At 38.9% G+C, this 18,439-nt stretch overlaps 1 protein-coding gene and 3 non-coding genes across 6 annotated transcripts; all 4 read right to left on the reverse strand.

Moving 5' to 3' along the window:
• Nucleotides 1-681: 681 nt before the first annotated feature.
• On the reverse strand, nucleotides 682-18,366 carry KANSL2 (KAT8 regulatory NSL complex subunit 2). Of its 3 annotated transcripts, none has more exons than XM_043446849.1 (10): nucleotides 18,217-18,366; nucleotides 17,369-17,627; nucleotides 16,383-16,561; nucleotides 15,784-15,898; nucleotides 12,559-12,722; nucleotides 12,220-12,386; nucleotides 11,185-11,281; nucleotides 7,688-7,839; nucleotides 2,086-2,205; nucleotides 682-1,396 (listed from the first exon to the last, which is right to left on the reverse strand). In XM_043446849.1, exons 2-10 carry the CDS (start codon nucleotides 17,617-17,619, stop codon nucleotides 1,265-1,267), a joined length of 1,377 nt encoding a protein of 458 aa, XP_043302784.1. In that variant the 5' UTR covers nucleotides 17,620-17,627; nucleotides 18,217-18,366; the 3' UTR covers nucleotides 682-1,264. The 3 variants fall into 3 exon arrangements, with proteins under 3 accessions (XP_043302784.1, XP_043302782.1, XP_043302783.1); XM_043446847.1 differs by having other exon boundaries at nucleotides 7,586-7,839; XM_043446848.1 differs by lacking the exon at nucleotides 18,217-18,366 and having other exon boundaries at nucleotides 7,586-7,839; nucleotides 17,369-17,957.
• On the reverse strand, nucleotides 1,621-1,759 carry LOC122427868. Its single transcript, XR_006265570.1, has one exon. It is a non-coding gene; the product is annotated as a small nucleolar RNA SNORA2/SNORA34 family (small nucleolar RNA).
• On the reverse strand, nucleotides 3,168-3,299 carry LOC122427867. Its single transcript, XR_006265569.1, has one exon. It is a non-coding gene; the product is annotated as a small nucleolar RNA SNORA2/SNORA34 family (small nucleolar RNA).
• Nucleotides 10,959-11,094, reverse strand: LOC122427866. The gene has a single exon (XR_006265568.1). It is a non-coding gene; the product is annotated as a small nucleolar RNA SNORA2/SNORA34 family (small nucleolar RNA).
• Nucleotides 18,367-18,439: the final 73 nt, after the last annotated feature.

Here is an 18,439-nt window from a genome sequence, read left to right on the forward strand (position 1 = left end):
AGATATTTTAATCCCTAATCTTGTTGCAGAAGTTTTTCAATCTGCATAAGGGATGTTCATGAATAGTGTAAAAAGTACTAGACAAGAAAGCAGTGGGAACAAATAAACTGGAGTATACAGCAAGCCCTATTAAAGGTGATCTCAGGATTCATCTGACAGGTCTTCTGAGTCACTTCCTGACCATTCCCAGGAAATAAACTAAAGCCACGGTGATAATGTAACTATATTTTATTTTCTCTATTCCGTTTTTACAAAGGGTAACTTTTTGCCTCCTTGTCGTATTATGTTATGGTGAGATCACACACTCCTAGCTTTACACACACACTCCTAACCTTACAGAACCCTGGAGATCACACACTCCTAGTCTTTACACACACACACTCCTAGCCTTAAGAGAATTTTTAGACAACAACCATTAATTGTGAGAAAAAAATGTGAGTGGGAAGAGGGAGCAGTGAAGATAAAAAAGAAAGAAGACATTTGGGAGGAATATGCAAATACCATTAACTAGGCAAGTAGGTTTTAATAAGGGAACCCTTTCCATTTACTTATTACAGGTTTTTAAATCTTTTAAGTGTATCTGTCTTGTTTTCCCTTTCCCATCAGACAGCTCCCAACCCACCCCCACCAACATATAGATACCACACTCTCAAACACAAAGATGCATTCAACTCATTGTTCTACATTTTCGTAACACTTCAACATTTAATAGAAACTATGTACAATAATTTTTATTGTATCTTACATAAGATAGCCACTACAGAAATTTACATAGGTTAGAAGCACGATGGATGGTTTAGCAAGGCCCAGTCCTGTGGGCTATTTTCTCAGAGGCTATGGGTCAGAGTTCATTGAGGAGAGGAGCTTCGGAGTACCCAATAAGGATGAGAGGCGAGGAAAGGCTAAAATACAGGCTGCTAGACAGAGATAACCAACCACTGGGTCCCTCAACATCCCAAGACTTGGGAAACAGCATTACAAAAACCTCTCTTCCCTTAGGCACAGTCTCCAGGACTCTCAATCCCAGCAGCTCTGATGGGAACCACCTACCTCTCCCCCTTGGCATGGAGTGGGAAGACATCCACAGCTTGTACACACAATTGGTCCCTGCCCTCAACATTTGTTTGACTGGAGCACTCGATAACCCAAAAGAAAAACAAGGTAGTCTGGGTTGTCCTTTATAGTGAGAGATGGGTCAGAAATACTTGTTGAAAGAATGGGAAATACAAATCCTCCAAAGTCAACTGGTTCCCAGAACAAGCCATCAACTAACAGAAGGGGGTTCCGGCTTCCCATTTGCAGTAGCCACTGCACTCTGAGGCAATGGTGCAAGGGCTTTCTCAGAATTTCGAGGTCCCTGTGATCTGCACCCATCTCCAGCCATCTGCATCTGGCCCTGTTAAAACAAAGTCAGTCTGGTTACAAACTCATTCATTGTGGCCTGCAACATGAATCTGACTTATATAAAGCCCATGTATAGTAAGTAGCCAGAACAAGACAGCAGATATTTATAACTCTATGTAATTGCTCTTCCCCATACTTGACTATTCCTGACTCCTGGAGTCACAAATCATTACTGGTAGCATTCCCGAGGCTTTTTCAATGCAAAGGAAAGCTGTGGGTTGTTTCTTCCAAATGAAATAGCCATTCCCTGCTGAGGTTCCAGAACAACCAACAGATCACACAGGAAGACAGTGCTCTGGGCCTCTGTTTGAAACCAACAGCTATAGTGTAACTGCAGGTCTTCAGTCAGGGCCATGAGTGTCCCACCCAAAGCTCAAAGAAACCAAATCACACTGCTTGTGCTTAACTTTCTGATGAAAACAATTCCAATACTGAACTCTCCCTTATATCAACAATTTACCTACATTCCTTGCCTCAACCTTTCCTAGTTAACCAAATAAATTTATGTCCTGCTCTCCCAGATATGGGGACCAGGGGCTAGTAAGTGTTCTAAGGCCCATCTGGAAAACTGCAACCAGGGGCACCCTTCCAGCTAGTGATGACCACCTCAACCCCCGGGAGCACATGCCAACCACAGCCAGCGTGGAGCTCTCTGCCTGGATGAAGTTATTCTTCACTTGCCAAAATATCCACTGGGCCTTCAGCAATTTCTTTGACTGGATGATCTTCAAGGGTTAGTGAAGGATCAAAAAGCAAGGGTGAAGGAGGGCACTGCATACCGTCACCCACAACATCCAAATCCTAAGAAAAGAAAAAGAAAAAAGCCTATCAGCAACACCGAGGGAGCCAACAAGCTAAAGTTTGCCTACTTTTAGCAACTCACAGCAGTTCTCCCTTCCTTCCCTCACCCCTCGTCTACCTTTAAACAATAACAAATGTGCATGCAACAAATGGGACAAGCTTGAGAAGTACTGATTCTTGCTGCCAAATATAAACTACAGACCACTATAGTAGCTTTAAAAAGAGTATTTTTTAAATAGGAAAATTCAGGGACAGAAAGTAGAATAGTAGCTACCAAGGGCTAGAGACAGGCAATGTGGGAGTTACAGTTTAATGGATACAGTCTCTGTCTCCACTGAGAAAAGTTCTGTGGAAAATTCAATGGAAACTCTGATCGTGGTGATGGTTGCAATATAGTTTAAATGTACTTAATACCACTGAGTAGTATGTTTTAAAATGGCAAATCTTACATTATAAATATCTTACAATAAAAAATATTTTAAAGAAGCATATACTGGGAATTCCCTGGCAGTCCAGTGGTTAGCACTCCATGCTTTCTTTCACTGCCAAGAGTGTAGGTTCAACCTCTGGTTGGGGAACTAGACCTGTGCAGCACCCTGCCCTCCCCAAAACAGGCATATCCTTCTAAGACTAGCTGCACTCAACCTCTAAGTTCATGAGTGATGCCTCTAAAATGGACAGCAGCGTAATTATAAATTAAAATGAAATACTGACTTAATAGATTGGACAATATGAGACCACTTGATAAATATTCTAACAGCCGCAAAGCCAGCCAGCGAGTAAAAACAGGACGAGGTACAGGGAAGAAAGAAGGAAGACAAAAAACTCAAAGTCCTTCTGAATGGCCAGGAAGTATTTTGGTTAAGTCATTATCCCCACAGAGAATAAGTCCCTGATTTTTAAACCTAACATAATCCAACTGCCGTTTAAAATACACACACGACAACATTATATTTTACAGACTATGTTTCTTCCAATTGAACTGGCTATTCCCACAGGAAGGCTGAAGCCAACAGACCATAGGAAGACAATGCTCTCGGCTCCTGTCTGAAACCAACAGCTACAGCAAACTACTGGTCTTGATTCAGGGCCTAAAGAGCTGTAAAAGCTCAGACAATGTGTCAAACTCACTTTCATGCCTCTGCTTTCTAAGCATTACTGCTAAACTCTGCTTCCCAAGAGTGAAAACTATCCAAGGGTTTAAGCTGTCCTGTGTTCAAGGCACTTTACAGAGGATCTATGTCTCCAGTAATTCAGCTTCTTGAAAAAAGCGAAATTCTATGCTTTAAAAATAGGTCTTAAGAATTTGAAATCCTTTCCCTTGGTTTTGATCACCAAAATGAAGAATCATATACTCAAGATAATTAAAGTAAAGGAAGGAATATAACTTTCAAGTCTTTGACTGTGTGGATCACAACAAACTGGAAAATCCTTCAAGAGATGGGAATACCAGACCACCTTACCTGCCTCCTGAGAAATCTGTATGCAGATCAGGAGGCAACAGTTGGAACCAGACTGGTTCCAAATTGGGAAAGGAGTATGTCAAGGCTGTATACTGTCACCCTGCTTATTTAACTTATATGCAAAGTACATCATGAGAAATACTGGACTGGATGAAGCACAGGCTGGAATCAAGACTGCCAGGAGAAATATCAATAAGCTCAGATATGCAGATGACACCACCCTTATGGAAGAAAGTGAAGAACTAAAGAGCCTCTTGATGAAAGTGAAAGGGAGTGAAAAAGTTGGCTTAAAAGTCAACATTCAGAAAACTTAAGTTTATGGCATCCGGTCCCATCATTTCATGGCAAATAGATGGGGAAACAGTGAAAACTGTGTGTGTGGGTGTGTGTTTTGTCGCTCAGTTGTGTCCGACTCTTTTGAGACCCCATGAACTGTGACCCACCACGCTCCTCTGTCCACAGGATTCTCTAGGCAAGAATACAGGAGTGGGTTGCCATTTCCTTCTCCAATGGAAACAGTGAGAGACTTTATTTCTGGGGGCTCAAAAATCACTGCAGATGGTGACTACAGCCATGAAATTAAAAGACACTTGCCCCTTGAAAGAAAAGTTATGAACAACCTAGACAGCATATTAAAAAGCAAAGACATTACTTTGCCAACAAAGGTCCGTCCAGTCAAAGCTATGGTTTTTCCAGTAGTCATGTATGGATGTGAGAGTTGGACTGTAAAGAAAGCTGAGCGCCGAAGAATTGATGCTTTTCAACTGTGGTGTTGGAAAAGACTCTTGAGAGTCCCTTGGACAGCAAGGAGATCCAACCAGTAAATCCTAAAGGAAATCAGTCCTGAATATTCACTGGAAGGACTGATGCTGAAACTGAAACTCCAATATTTTGGCCATCTGATGTGAAGAACTGACTCATCTGAAAAGACCCTGATGCTGGGAAAGACTGAAGGTGGGAGAAGGGGACGACAGAGGATGAAATGGTTGGATGGCATCATTGACTCAATGGACATGGGTTTGAGTAAGCTCCGGGAGTTGGTGATAGACAGGGAGGCCTGGCGTGCTGCAGTCCATGGTCACAGAGTTGGACACGACTGAGCGACTGAACCGAACTGATAAAGGATGTGCTAGACTTAAAGCTGCTCAATTTAAGCAGAAACATAAGGAAAAGGATATAGCTGGCTACGTAACATCTATTTCAGATGTGTCAGAAACTTCTATACACAGAAACCAGTGTTCTCACACCTTTAAAACTATTAACTGCTGGGACTCCCTGGCAGCCCAGTGGTTAAGACTTCGTGCTTCCACTGTAGGGGGTGCAGGTTCGATCCCTGCACTGGTTTCAAGGAACTAAGATCCTGCATGCTGCAGACAGAAGCAGGGCAGGGGAGGGGGGAAAGACTGCGAACAGTTTTATCCAATTCTTTTAGCATGCACAATGATCATACACTTGATCCTTGCACAATGCAGTGGTTTAGGGGCAACAATGTCCAGTCAGAAATCAGTGCATAACTTCAAGGCAGCCCTTTGTGTCCATGGTTCTGTACCCTCAGATTCAATCAACTGCAGATCATGAAGACTGTAAAAATTATTCACTGAAAAAAAAATCTGCATAATAAGTGAACCCACACAAGCTCAAGCCATGTTGTTCAAGAGTCAACTGCATAATTAACTAACGTGAAATTTAAAAGAACCCATGTAAGTAATGTGGCAAAACATTTCAAAGTCTCAAGATGACAATGGCACAGAAATTTTTCAAAGAAAAATAGATATTAAAAAAGTTTTCTTCACATATTGAATGTTGTCTGTTATGAGAATTAAAATTGGGAACAGGAACCTAAAATAAGAAAGGAAGAAAGTATCAGCAGAAATGCCTAACATAAGAGGAATATGTAGAGACATACCAGAATATAGGATAGAATCCACATTTCTGATGTCAAAAATGGAACTCAAAAAACAAACACAAAAAGAGAGCAATCTCAAAGTAATAGGATTAAGGTATTAAATTATTATTTGTCAAATATTCTTAGATCAAAGGACAGAAAACAGACAAGTATTAATGTCTGATACCTGGTCCTCCCACAAGTTACCAGAAATTATTATTAAGTTACAGAAATGATATCTAAGAAAGAACATAGGTAGATTGCTGGGTGGAATTCACATAATTAAGAAACTATTTTTTCCCAGAAGACTAGTATATTCAGAATTTATGGGAGGACAAAAATTCTTTTATAAAACTGAATTTGAATGTGTTTCAACATTTTCTGGAGAATTTTTACCTCCAAAGAATAAAACTACTTTTTAAACGACCAATGTGGTTCATCTAAAGTACATTAATACAGACATAATAGATGATCAAGTACAAATAGCTAATTATCACTTTTAAGCCTCTAACAACAAAGGTCCCTCTTAAAAACTCATTAGATTCTCAAAAATAAAGTTACTTCTCATACATTCTTTCACATCTCATAATCGCTAACATTCTGTGTTATTATTCTCTGAAAAGCAAACAAGAACGTAATCTTCAACAAAAAGAGTCACATTTTCTCAGATCTAAATCATCAAAAGTTTGAGAGAGCACACTTTAAAATTAACGACAAAAACAAGTGAAAGGGGAAACAAAAGGGTCAAAAGAGAAATGGCTCTAGAAATTAACAATCACATGAAATAAAAAATAACAATAATCTAGTACATCTAAATAAAACACGTGCTAATTTCTACATATATACATTACTATGTGAAGGGAATCTGGCAACGTAGTACTTGATCAGGTTGTTTTTAAAAAAGCCTACAGACAGTATACAATCAAAAAAGAGGGCAAGGAAATTTATTCAGTTCACTCTTTTGGGGCCATACCACTTGGCTTGTGCAAACTTAGCTCCCCAACCAGGGAATGAACCCAGGCCACAGCAGTCAAAGCACCCAGTCCGAACCACTGGACCTCCAGGGAGTTCCATGGAATCAGGTTACTGATTCACTGAATCAGTTTACTGAATCAGTACGGCTTTTTAAGATATTAGCCTTTCCTGATGTATCTTTTTAGTGAGCAACACTGGAGGCCATCCAAATCCTGCTTCTACCCCTACATAAACAATACTGCAACCTTTACTAAATTTTCTATTTAGATTTGTCACTTTAAATATGCCATGGTTATATACAAGACATCTTATTTATTAAATTCAGAAGATTTATCTTCATAATAAATAATGAAAACCTTTATTCAGAAAGCTAAAGATTAAGGCAAGTGCCAAAAGAGAAGGAACGTCAATTGATCCCTAAAGTGAATGACACAGTAGGGTAGTGCTAATTAGGGAAGCAAATACAATCAGAGATGCGCTTAAGAGCTGGGACCAGTTGAGGAGCAGGCTGAAAAAAGCAATGAAGTGTATACACTTAGAAGGTTGTCACAGTAAATATTTAGAGTTCACTGATATCTGAGTCCTTTCACAAAAGAATCTTTTAATAATTATCAAAAATGAAAAACAATAGGCAGAGCTAAGTTTAGGGCTGTTTTTTAGGAGGGACACATTCATCTAAAAATGATAACCCTGACTACACAACCAAACACTTTACATTGCTGAATGGATATCAGAATTCATTTGTATTTGTTAAGATTCTAGTCAATTATCTTGTGAATGGGCACCAAATTTCCCAGCTACATAAATCCAATCACAAAGAGACTTTCCTCCAACTTCTCTTAGTTTATAATTTCCCTTATCAGGCCCTCAGAAAAACTTCTGTAAAATTTAAACTGTCTCTAAACGAATGTTAACATACAAATACAACCATACATATCATTTCAAAAAATTTATCAGCTTTTTTCTTTTTTAAACCACAAATGACTAACCTAGTCTCACCATTAATAAATAAGGCCTTGCCTCAAGGGCCAACCAGAGCAGAGCTTCTCTAACTTACATCACTGAACTCCAGAGGTAAACTCTCAGTGGGTTGAAGCTCGGCAGCACTCAAGTACAGATCCATGGGGCCGGCTTCCAGATCGTCTGGCACAGACAGTACCTGCTCGGGCTTATACATCTGAGGAGGCAACTGGAAATGCAGTGGGCAGCAAGGATCCTCAGAAAGGCTTACAGGAACTGGTTTGTTGCAGGGTACCTCTTCAGATCCCTGGCAGCATTTGAAGAGAACCTGATTCGTGTCCTGACAAATATCTGTAGAAAAACGGTCAAGGGAAATAAAATGGATCTATCTAAGAAGGCACAAAATGTTGTCTGCCATGTAAAATTCAAGGTCTGGACTACACAAGATTATTAGTTACATCTGATACAGAATCAAATGCAGGTAACAATTTTTAAAGTTATTTCTCAAATTTTCATTTACTAGAGTAATTCTAGCTCTACCAGTAGTGTAAAACTAGTCCCCAACCTCCATTTCAGGATCTATCCTTTAGAGTAGACACTAATCTCATTCTCTCCATGAGGGTCAAACATAAAACATTTAAAAACATAGTGCTAAGTGTCAACAGTAATAATCCTAGAAATCTATACCTATGCAGAAGAAACATGTCAGGGCAAAAGCAAATAGCTTGCAGAGGCCCCTACCAACTCCTTCAGAGAGTCAAAAGATACAATGTTGTTTCTGCTATTAAGCAGATGGGCAGAAAGTTGTTTTTATTTTTTTAAAAAAACATTTTGAACTTTGTTTCCAAAATATTTATTACATAAATTTGTTTAAAAGAAACTGGGTGTTGGGGAAAACAGAAGCTCTAGTAATGTAACTAGGTATCATACTCTAGCAGGGAACACTTTGCTTTAAGAGGGCCCATGGAAAGAAGCACTCCAAGAACACTCCAGGAGCCCTAACTTCTACTATGGGTAGAAGCAGAAAGGGGCTATATTTCCAAGTTGGCAAAGAAGTGCTGTAGGATGAACGAACATTGAAATCATGATTAGATAACAAAATTTCAGAAGTCAGTCTACAAAATACATTTTTCTCAAATTTTAGCATTTCCTGATATCCTACCTACACAGTTGTTTTCCCAAAATTAATAGACAACTGTCATTTCAAATTTGGGCTTATTTTTTAAACCAGAAAGCACAATTTTCTATAAATTGATTGTACCCAATTTTCTAGAAACTAATTATGCAAGTATGGGTAATTTTTAATCCTCCAAATTTTAAGGTAATTTTTTAAAGGTAAAAAATCTAACGTACATTATAATTTTTAAGCCAAATAAAACCTCTTGAAGAAAGTTCCTTTTTTAAATCCATTCTTAGAACTTGCCAAACCCTCTAAAACAGAGTTACACAGCACTGCCACTACTAGCATTATGGCCACGGGTGTGCTGTAAAATGTTTATTAGCTGCATTCCCGGCCTCTGCCCTCTAGATGTCAGCAGCAACCCCCACCAGAGCTATGACTGACAAAAATGTCTCCACATTACCAAATGGGGGACAATGGCCCCAGCCGAGAGCCACTGCTCTCAGGGTACAATATGTAGCTCACTGTAAACAAATAACTACTGAAATGAAAATCAATGCTCAAGTGAACAATAAATTGCAATCTCTGTGTGCTTAAGAAGCCCGATCTTGTTTAAATTATCAAAATCTTAAATGTGAATCCATTAAATGTTTTAATTAGAACCTTTTTCATGTAATTCAAAGGACTTTCACAAGCCTCTTATTTACTATCACAATATCCCTAAAAATCCTTTTACCCCCCTCCTCCACCCCTTTCCTTTCAGATGGGGACAACAGACAAAGAAGGGAATGGTTGACCTACAACTAGAGACTGGGTCCTTCACTTTCAGTCCAGGGCTGTCTCCATTAGACCAGAGTAAAGAGTTAACAGGTCACCAATGGCAGTCGCATCTTTCTCTGGGATAAGGACTTAAGGAAGGGTAAGTGACTTAGGCAACCATGGAGTGGAAAGGAAAAGAGCATAAAAGAGAAAAAAAATAATACTTCCCTTCTCTTTTCAAACACATTTTACGTTCAACTTTGCATTTTTAAAATATTAAAATTCTAATAAACTGAGTATACTGCAGTAAGAAAAAGTCTAGAATACTCTTTAATATCCATAAGTTGGGGTTTTTGCCTTATAAAGTAATTCAAGGCCACTGAAGAAAACCTGAACGTACAAGGCAGAGGGAAAAGGGGCATTCATAACCCCACCATCCAAAAATAGTCACATTTCTGTTATATTCCCTCCCAGTGTTAGTTCCACGTAGTTAAAACCATACTCTACTGAATTCCATATTCTATTTGTGTCACTATCATTTTCTTGTCATTCATAAACTTTAAATATGTTTAATTCCTGAACATATTCCATACTACATTTAATCAAAATTTTCCTATTTTCCATCCCTGAAAACTTTAAGGCTGTCTCTAGTTGGAAGAATTTTATGTAAAAATATTAATATGTATTTGATTATCTTCTTAAATCCCCAGAGATGTCAAAGAACATGAACATTAAAAAAGGAAAAAAAAAAAAAAAGAATATGAATATTGTCAAACTGCTTTGTAAAAAGCCTGTGTCATTTTACAGTCTCACTGGCAGTGTTTAGAAGGGCCCATTTCACTATTCCCTCACAAACTTTTGAAACTTACTATTTCATACCTAGATAAGTATCAAATTTCTAGATTAGGGGACTCCCTGGTGGTCCAGTGGTTAGGACCTAGCACTTTCACTGCCAGGACCTGGGTTCAATCCTTGGTCAGGGAACTAAGATCTCACAGGCTGTGGCAGTGCAGCCAAAAAGAAAAACAAAATGCAGAGATTAAAAAAACTTCCTTGTTTTCTTATTTCACTTATTTATAGTGAAGATGAATACTTTTCAACTATCAGCCACTTCTTTTAATCTGTCCGTAGGTAGCCTTTGCCCAATTATGTTTTCAGTATTTATCTTTAGCTTTTAATTACACTGTATAAAAACTTTATATACTGATATCATATAATGAAGATTATATTTTTAAAGTGCATTAACTATGAAAGTGACTTTTCTCAATGTTCATAATGTAGATGCACTTTCACAATCTAATAACACAACTCAAAAAATTTTATAACCCAATTATAAACGTAAGGTGTCCCATTTGAATGAAAACTAAAATATACAACCATGGCCCTGACCACACAAAAGGATAATATTCAAAGACAGCTCACAGTTCAGAACCATCCCACTGTTTTTGGATACACAATTTTCTCTTATTATAGTAACTGGACTTAACATTACTATAATTTTAATGAAAAAGTTAAACCAGGGATCTCTAAATTTTGGAATCCCAGTATTAATCAACTACAAATAAGTATTAGCCCCTATCACCAGTGACTGAGATGTTTCTTTCTAATGAATTGACCATTACATTTCGAAGATCTGAAATGGCCAACAGACCATAGAAAGAGACTTCTTTAGGCTCCTGTTTGAAACCAACAGCGTCAGTAAACTGCTGGCCTTGATTCAGGGCCAAAAGAAAACAAAGACCTTCAATTAACTGAACTATCACAGATCCCCACTACCTTCAGATTAGCTAGCAAACTAAACAGAGCAAAAAAGATACGGGTAAGGCAGTGTCTGGTCATTGGAAGAGACTGATTGGAACAACGAACATCATCCACAAAGGCCAAGCACCTCTGACTGGAACGAGTGGTATGGGCCTAAAAAATGAGAAAACACATTAGTCAAAATAAATTATCTATCATTTAACAATTTATTCACCAATGCTATGCAAAAGGAAAAAAAAAATTTAAACTTCATGTCCAAATAACGAGCCAACCGTAATTTGAAACACAACTCCTCCATATTACAAAAGTGTGATACACAGGCCTAGTGTTTTTCAAACTACCTTTTATTTGTCTTATAGTCTTACGTTAAGCCTCAAAAAATATGAGAAAAATGGAATTACTCTTACTGATGTTTTGTTTAAAAATCATTTTAAACAAATTTAAAAATGATCACTTAACTTGGTTCATCAAACGTACTGACGTTCATTGTTCTTATTATTCTACTTATTTCTCTGCTTTCTAAAACAAGAGTCCCAAACTGTTAGGTGTTCTGTGCCTATTTCTGAAATGAACATTTCTGAACCAAGTAACTTAGAAATCTATGGCAATCCTTCAATATGCAGATGAAAATAAGAGTCCAGAGAAGTTCATTTATCAGAGCAGGCACAGAATTGATCAGAAGGGAACTAAAACACACATCTCTGGACTCCCAGGTAAGTGCCCAATATACCCCATGTCCAGTAAGTTAGATTTCAGAACAAAAATTTTGAAAGTGAGAGTTAATCACTCAGTCATGTCCAACCCTTTGTGACCCCATAGACTGTAGCCCACCAGGCTCTTCGGTCCATGGATTCTCCAGGTAGTAATACTGGAGTGGATAGCTATTTCCTTCTCCAGGAAGTCTTCCCAAACCAGGGATCAAACCCAGGTCTTCCATGTTGCAGGCAGATTCTTTACTATCTGAGCCACCAGAGAAGCCCTGTAAGCCTAGTAAGTTATAGAGTTTAGAACCAAAACTGTACAACAGTGTTCACCATAACTCTGTAAAAGCAAATGTATACACCTTAGAGGTATATACACAAATTATATACCTGTTGGGCGGCACCATCTGTGGCCAGCATTCTGCGCTCCTTCAGCTGCCTGTGTAGTAAGGCTTCCACTCCATAGCGCTGACGATACCGCCGAAGACATTTTAGACGCTTTAAGTTTTCTCGTTCTTTGGCCAGAAGTCCCTCTGGGCCAGTCAGGAGACTACTACCTGGAAAGTCAAAACAGTCAAGATGTTATCTGCCAAGCAACCAAGGATGCATCTTCAGTTTCAAAAGCAAATCCTCTTCCAGTCCAGGTAACAAAAAAGAAATAAGCCTAACTACCAAATTCACATGTTGGTTAAACCCACGGCAGGTTGTTGGAACTGGCATAAAACTTGCCTAGAGCTTCATGTTCCACTTTGCGATTGTGTAAATAACGTCGCTTCTTCTCTTTGAGCAGATGCTGAAGTCGTTTAAACTGATCAATGTACAAAGATTGCAAACGAATAAGCTTCTCACGCATAATCAGGGCCACTTCTTCTGCTGTGTAGACACCAGCATGTCTAGAATAAGACGATTCAAAAAGGATAAGAAAGCACAACAATAAGACCCAAGCTTAAAAGCAGCAAAGAGTGAAGGTTAGACTTAGGTTTGCTATTCAACAAGCAGTCAGTGCTGAGACAATCACCTTACTACATAAGAATGTTCTCACAGCATTTTACTATTGTTATTAAAAAACAAAATACCCAAGAACGGATACCAATGTATGATCTCAAAATGTGGAGATGGAAAAATGTTTCATTATGCCCCCCAGTTATTTGCATTATGTTTAAACAGGAGTAGATACAGAACACTCAAAACTTTTATTACTCTATAGTCTTGTTCCATTTAATACAGAAAAAATCACTTACCAGTAAATTAAAGTGTTAATTTAGTAGCATATATCTCAATATATTTTAACTAAAGTACAAAAAATCACAAATAATTACAACTTCTAATTTAAAAGTACACTTTTAATTGGTGGTCCAGTGGTTACGATTATGCGCTCTCACTGCTGAAAGGCCTGGATTCAATCCCTGTTCAGGCAACTAAGATCCCATAAGCCACAAAGCATAGCCAAAAATATTCTCAAAATATAGTATCCTGGAGAAACCCTTAATTGCCAAAGATCTAGATCCACATCAACTTAAGCTTTGCCACCAACTATGAATTAACAAAACTTAAAAAAAAACCTTATTCTTAAAAAAAAAAAAAAAGCTAGATATAGACCTTGACTTGATACTCTCATATTGTGACCTAGTAAAAATTATTTCTATTATTTAAAAGGCAAAATATACATGAACTATATACTGATTTTAAATCCAAAAAGTATGTGCTCTTTAAAATTTAACTGTTAAATCACTGAAATACACAGAATAAAACTATTAACTTTAGGACTGAGAGCAAATAATCTCTGCCAAAAACTTTTCTTAAATATAAACAGGAGATAATACCTGTGTATAAGAAAAGTACAACTACAAAGTACTCTGAAATTATAAAAATGGAAAAATCTAAGACTCAGAAAATGTGAAAATTTTAAAAATATCTAATGTTTAAACAAGGTGATGAGGTTATTCATATTCAGGAAAATGGGGCATGTCTGCATTAATGCCTGTATCCCTAAAATACTGAGGCCTTAACCTAACATCATTTGTTAAAATGAAATTAATTTCATTGTACCCTGTCAGAAGAGAACTTAACTGGGGACTACAATTAGAATTTACAACAAATCATTTGGGGAGGCGGATGAGCATCCTAACTAAGGTAAAGGCCTAGTTCATGTGACAAATGAGTTGTTTATTTAAAGATGGAGCCGCAAATATTCACAGCTAGTTATAATTTAAAAAATCATGTACTAAAAAAAATAAATACATAAATAAAAAATCATGTACTAACTCTTCTTGCTCTGATATGCACAATTGTAAGTCTAGGTTTATTATTAGACCAATTTCAAAAAAGGGAATCACTTATTATATTGTGTTAAATTGTTTTTTCCCTTTAAATGTTCCTTTTAGAGGAAACTGACATCTAGCCCTTTTAACACTTATGTTTCTCATAAAATTAACTGGTATTTTGTTTCATGCAACAATCTCCTGTAAGAGCTTCCCTCCTAGCTCAGTCGGTAAAGAATCTGCCTGCAATGCAGGAGATCCAGGTTCAAATCCTGGGTTGAGAAGAATCCTGGGAAGAATTCCTGGGTTGGGAAGATCCCTGGAGAAGGAAATGGCAACCCACTCCAGTATTCGTGCCTGGAGAATTCCATGGACAGAGGAACTTGGCAGGCTACAGTCCATGGGATCGCAAGAGTTGGACATGACTTAGCAACTAAACCACCAAATCTCCTGTATGTAAGTCAGGTTAGCATAAATGTGGATCAGTGAAGACTGACCCACTCTAGATTAGTAGAGACAAAGTTTCTGGACCTTCCAAACTGAGTGTTTACCACACCAAAAGACAATCACTTTGTGATCCTACAGCACGTACACCTCAAACAATCAAGTATGGCATTTCCAGAAGCACAATGTAATGTAACTATATAAATTACAACTACATCTATATCTATCTATATGTACATCTATATATATATCTATATATAATACCTATATCTACCTATCCATGGCTTAGTATAAAGTTTCTACTGTGAAAATATCCTGCTAGAAACAAGCATTCCTTCTCAAACTACTTACATGGACTTTCCAAACAAGTAGTTTCTGAATAGCTCTCCATATTCAGATTACTTAAAATAGATAAAATTATTCTACTCAGAAAACAGAACCCTAAATGACTTCTTATAAACTTCAGAATCCAAGGAATGAAGATGCTATTCTAAGAATTTGTCAAACAGTCAAATCTAGAAATGCATTACCCCTCCCACTATTTAAGAGTTCTTCGACCTAAACTGTCAGTGGGAAGTATCAAGAGACAGAAGGTAGAAAAAAACAAAAACTAAACCCAAACTATGAGACACAGAAACATTAGACTTCTGAGTGGTAATGTTCTGTAACTCCAAAGCAATCGTGGGTTAAGTAAAGAGCAGAACCTTAGTGAGATATAATTAGGATGATTACTCCTGGGTTTCTAAATCAGTTTCTCTTTCTTAGGCATGAAACCAAAGGAAGCTCTTAAACACCTTTTAATTTTTCTTAAACATATAAAGGTAAACAAAATATAAATTAATCAGAACTTTGGGGGGGGGGGAGTTGTTATTCAAATATAATCAGTTTTTTTATTCCTGAGGTTTAAGTCAACAACAAATTCTCATCACTTTTCTCTTCTCTGATCTCCACCCATCTCTCAGCTCCTATGTCCGAGAAATCTATTTCCCCCCTGCACTTTCTCACATGTAGAATTTGATGTCCAAAAATTTTCCCAAACTACAAGACTTCTAAAAAAGCATCGAATCCTACTCTGAGGCAAGATGGTGATGAACAATGACACTTTAATATGCAGAAGCTATTACTGTTCACAAATGGCTAAGCTATCTTCAACCCTCCTAGCTTATTAATCTATTAACAGCATGCAGTACTACATTCCACATACTACCTACTAACATATTTTAAAGCCCTATGTGGAGTTACAACTTACTTTAGGGGATCTTCTTGATCACTGTCTATGCTATCAGCTTCACTGTCAGGGTCACCTCTCCATGTCTGATCCACAGTAATGGGTTCCTGCTCCCCATCACTCCAGCTGTCTTCATCTGAGGCAAGGAAGGGAGAGCAGCCATTAAGACTTCCCACCTCTGTAACTCCACCACACAAAACTAGATTACTTAACACACCAATCCAAATCTTAAAATTAAAAATGCTTAATACAGAAGCACTGGCAAATAAAAATGGCTTAAGAAATATACTTCCTGAGTATAAGTACTTATAACACAAATGAGTTAACCATAGCCTCAAAAGGACAGAAAGGTCAACTCAAAATTATTCTGTTTCCTGAAATTATCTTACCTAACAAAGTATAAAAATAGCACTAAAAGAGTCACAAACTCAGGAAAGTAAACCTAAGCACACACTACTTAAAACCAAAAAGACTGGTGAACAGCAGCAGTCCTGAATTCTCCCAAACTGGCAATGAATTATATTGTATTTTCAAGTGCCACATATGTTTAAGGCACTGAGATAAACCAAAGTTCTTTGTTAATTTTCTTGTTTTTTCATTATGAGAGAGAAGATCCTTACCCAGAATTCGGCTGGCTTCACTGCGGCTACTTTCTGGAGTCTGAGACCCCAGCTCTGTCTTAGCGTATGAGCTCAGCTGGCACAAGAGTGTTTCGCCCACAGGCCCTGGATTGGTCTTTTTCATTTGCGCATGAAGTGCCAGGGCATTCCTACGAGCATGTTCAGCACAGAAGGATGCCCTAAGGAGACAAAATATTAACGTTTTATACTCATGCTCCCTCTTACAAGAGCTCAATGATTTCCACAGACAGTGATCTTTAGATCATTTTCAGGAAATTAAAATGACTCTTAACTTCATTTAGAGATTAAAAATGCTAGTGAGGCAGAATAATTTAACAGGCAAGGTCAACTCATTTGGTATTACTGAAGGGTAATGCAGGTTAACATACCCTAGGGATCTATCCATCTAAGGAAATATTCCAACCTAATGCTGGTATCATTTTGCAACAAATCACACTGATCCACTTTCATCTCTCAAAATTGGTTCTGGAAAGCAATTTGACATTTTATAACACTTCAAAATCAATCCACTGCAGGTAGTAAGATGTGGGACACAATGCAGAATTATCTAGCCAAATTATTTCTGCATGGATACTTTGCTTAAATGATGAAAACTTTTCCTAGAAAAATACACATGTATACAATTTTGCACTACCTAAGATTCAAGGACAGCCAAACGAGCCATGGAACCTAGGCTTAAGAATATTTTACAGGTAAAGTAAAATAGCCAAAGAGATAATAAAATGGCCCAACTAGGAGATGTCTCCTCATTTTCATCATTTTAAAAAATTTTCCAAGGATATACCCATAACTTCAATTTTACAAACGTGACCTAAAAAACTTGGCGGCTGTTTCCAAGGCCACATCCTGCCACATCTTCCTCTCACTTAAAAGCTAAAAGTACATACGACAGGTATCTAACACTCTCTCTCTCTCTCTCTCTCTCTCTATATATATATATATATATATACACAACACACACATACCCATCTTTCTTCTCAGGCTTTGGGGCAGCACTGGGACATCTTTTTCCGTTCTTCGTCGATACATAGCTACACTGCTTGAAAGGCGCATTCTTGTCTTCAAGGATATGCTTAATGCAAAATTCCTGCCCCTCCAGACGAGGCTGCGAACATGGACGATGAGTAAACGAACAAGACAGGGGCTCCTGAGATCTGGGCACTGGGGTGATCCTCCCCCGATTGGTCGGCAAGACGTGAATCCGAATCCTGTTCATACCAAAACCTGCAGGGTCGCACAAAGATCAAACAGCCCTTACCGTTCCCGAAAAGCCCAGCTCCACAATACCCGGGCAGACTGCGCGCGGCTTCTAAAAACGCCAGGCGGAAGTCTCGCTCCTTAACTCCCTTCTGCCCAGGTCTACCAAGATGTTACTGAAATTGCCTCATCTCAACTTCTCTGTCCAAGCCGTCCCCTAACTCTGACCACAGCCACGTTGAAAGTATCTCAAGAGCGCGCACGGTCCCCCCACGAGGGAGAAGCAGCAAGAGGCGGAAGCGCCAGCTCCTGCCCCACGCCGCGCCGCAACGCCGCAGAGCCGCCCGCCCCACCCCTGGCCTCCGCCTCCCCGCATGCCGCCTTTGTCCCGGCCCGCCTCAAAGCTGAAGGCTGGGCCCTGCCCATCCTCGGAGGCCCGTGCAAGCGCCATTTTGTCCTAAGACTCCGAGCACTGGCTTATCTGGGTCCTGGAAGCCTAGAGGAGTAAAGCGACCCTGACGCTGGTTGAGACAGAGTAGCAGCTCGGTAAAAAACAGAAGGGGCGAAGCAGCAGCCTAACTCCAAACGCGAAGAGCCAGCACAGCCGCCATCTTACCTCTGCCGCTGCGCCGCGCCACTCGCTTTCTGGCAGCGCCAGCCACCTCTAACCATTCTTTTCCGGGCTCCCAGTCACTGATTGGATACCGAGCCTACGACTCTGTGTCACCATTGGCTATCTATCGAGATCAGGGGGCGGGGCGCTGGGAAAAGGCGCGGCTGGGTGGCTAGAAGAGGTGTCTGTCAGCAACTCAGCTCCAGAGAGAGTGAGGCGGAGGGAG

This window comes from Cervus canadensis, chromosome 25, assembly GCF_019320065.1.
Source record: "Cervus canadensis isolate Bull #8, Minnesota chromosome 25, ASM1932006v1, whole genome shotgun sequence".
In the NCBI taxonomy this organism is placed as follows: Eukaryota; Metazoa; Chordata; class Mammalia; order Artiodactyla; family Cervidae; genus Cervus; species Cervus canadensis.

Bases quoted from the DNA above. Each gene is read 5' to 3' on its own strand.
- KANSL2 (XM_043446847.1), bottom strand. From the start codon at position 17,619: ATGAACAGGATTCGGATTCACGTCTTGCCGACCAATCGGGGGAGGATC. The intron at 12,723-15,783 runs GTAAGTTGTAAC...GTCTTATTCTAG, and splicing joins GATCAAGAAGATCCCCTAAA to ACATGCTGGTGTCTACACAG. The intron at 12,387-12,558 runs GCAAGTTTTATG...TTGACTTTCCAG, and splicing joins AGTGGAACATGAAGCTCTAG to GTAGTAGTCTCCTGACTGGC.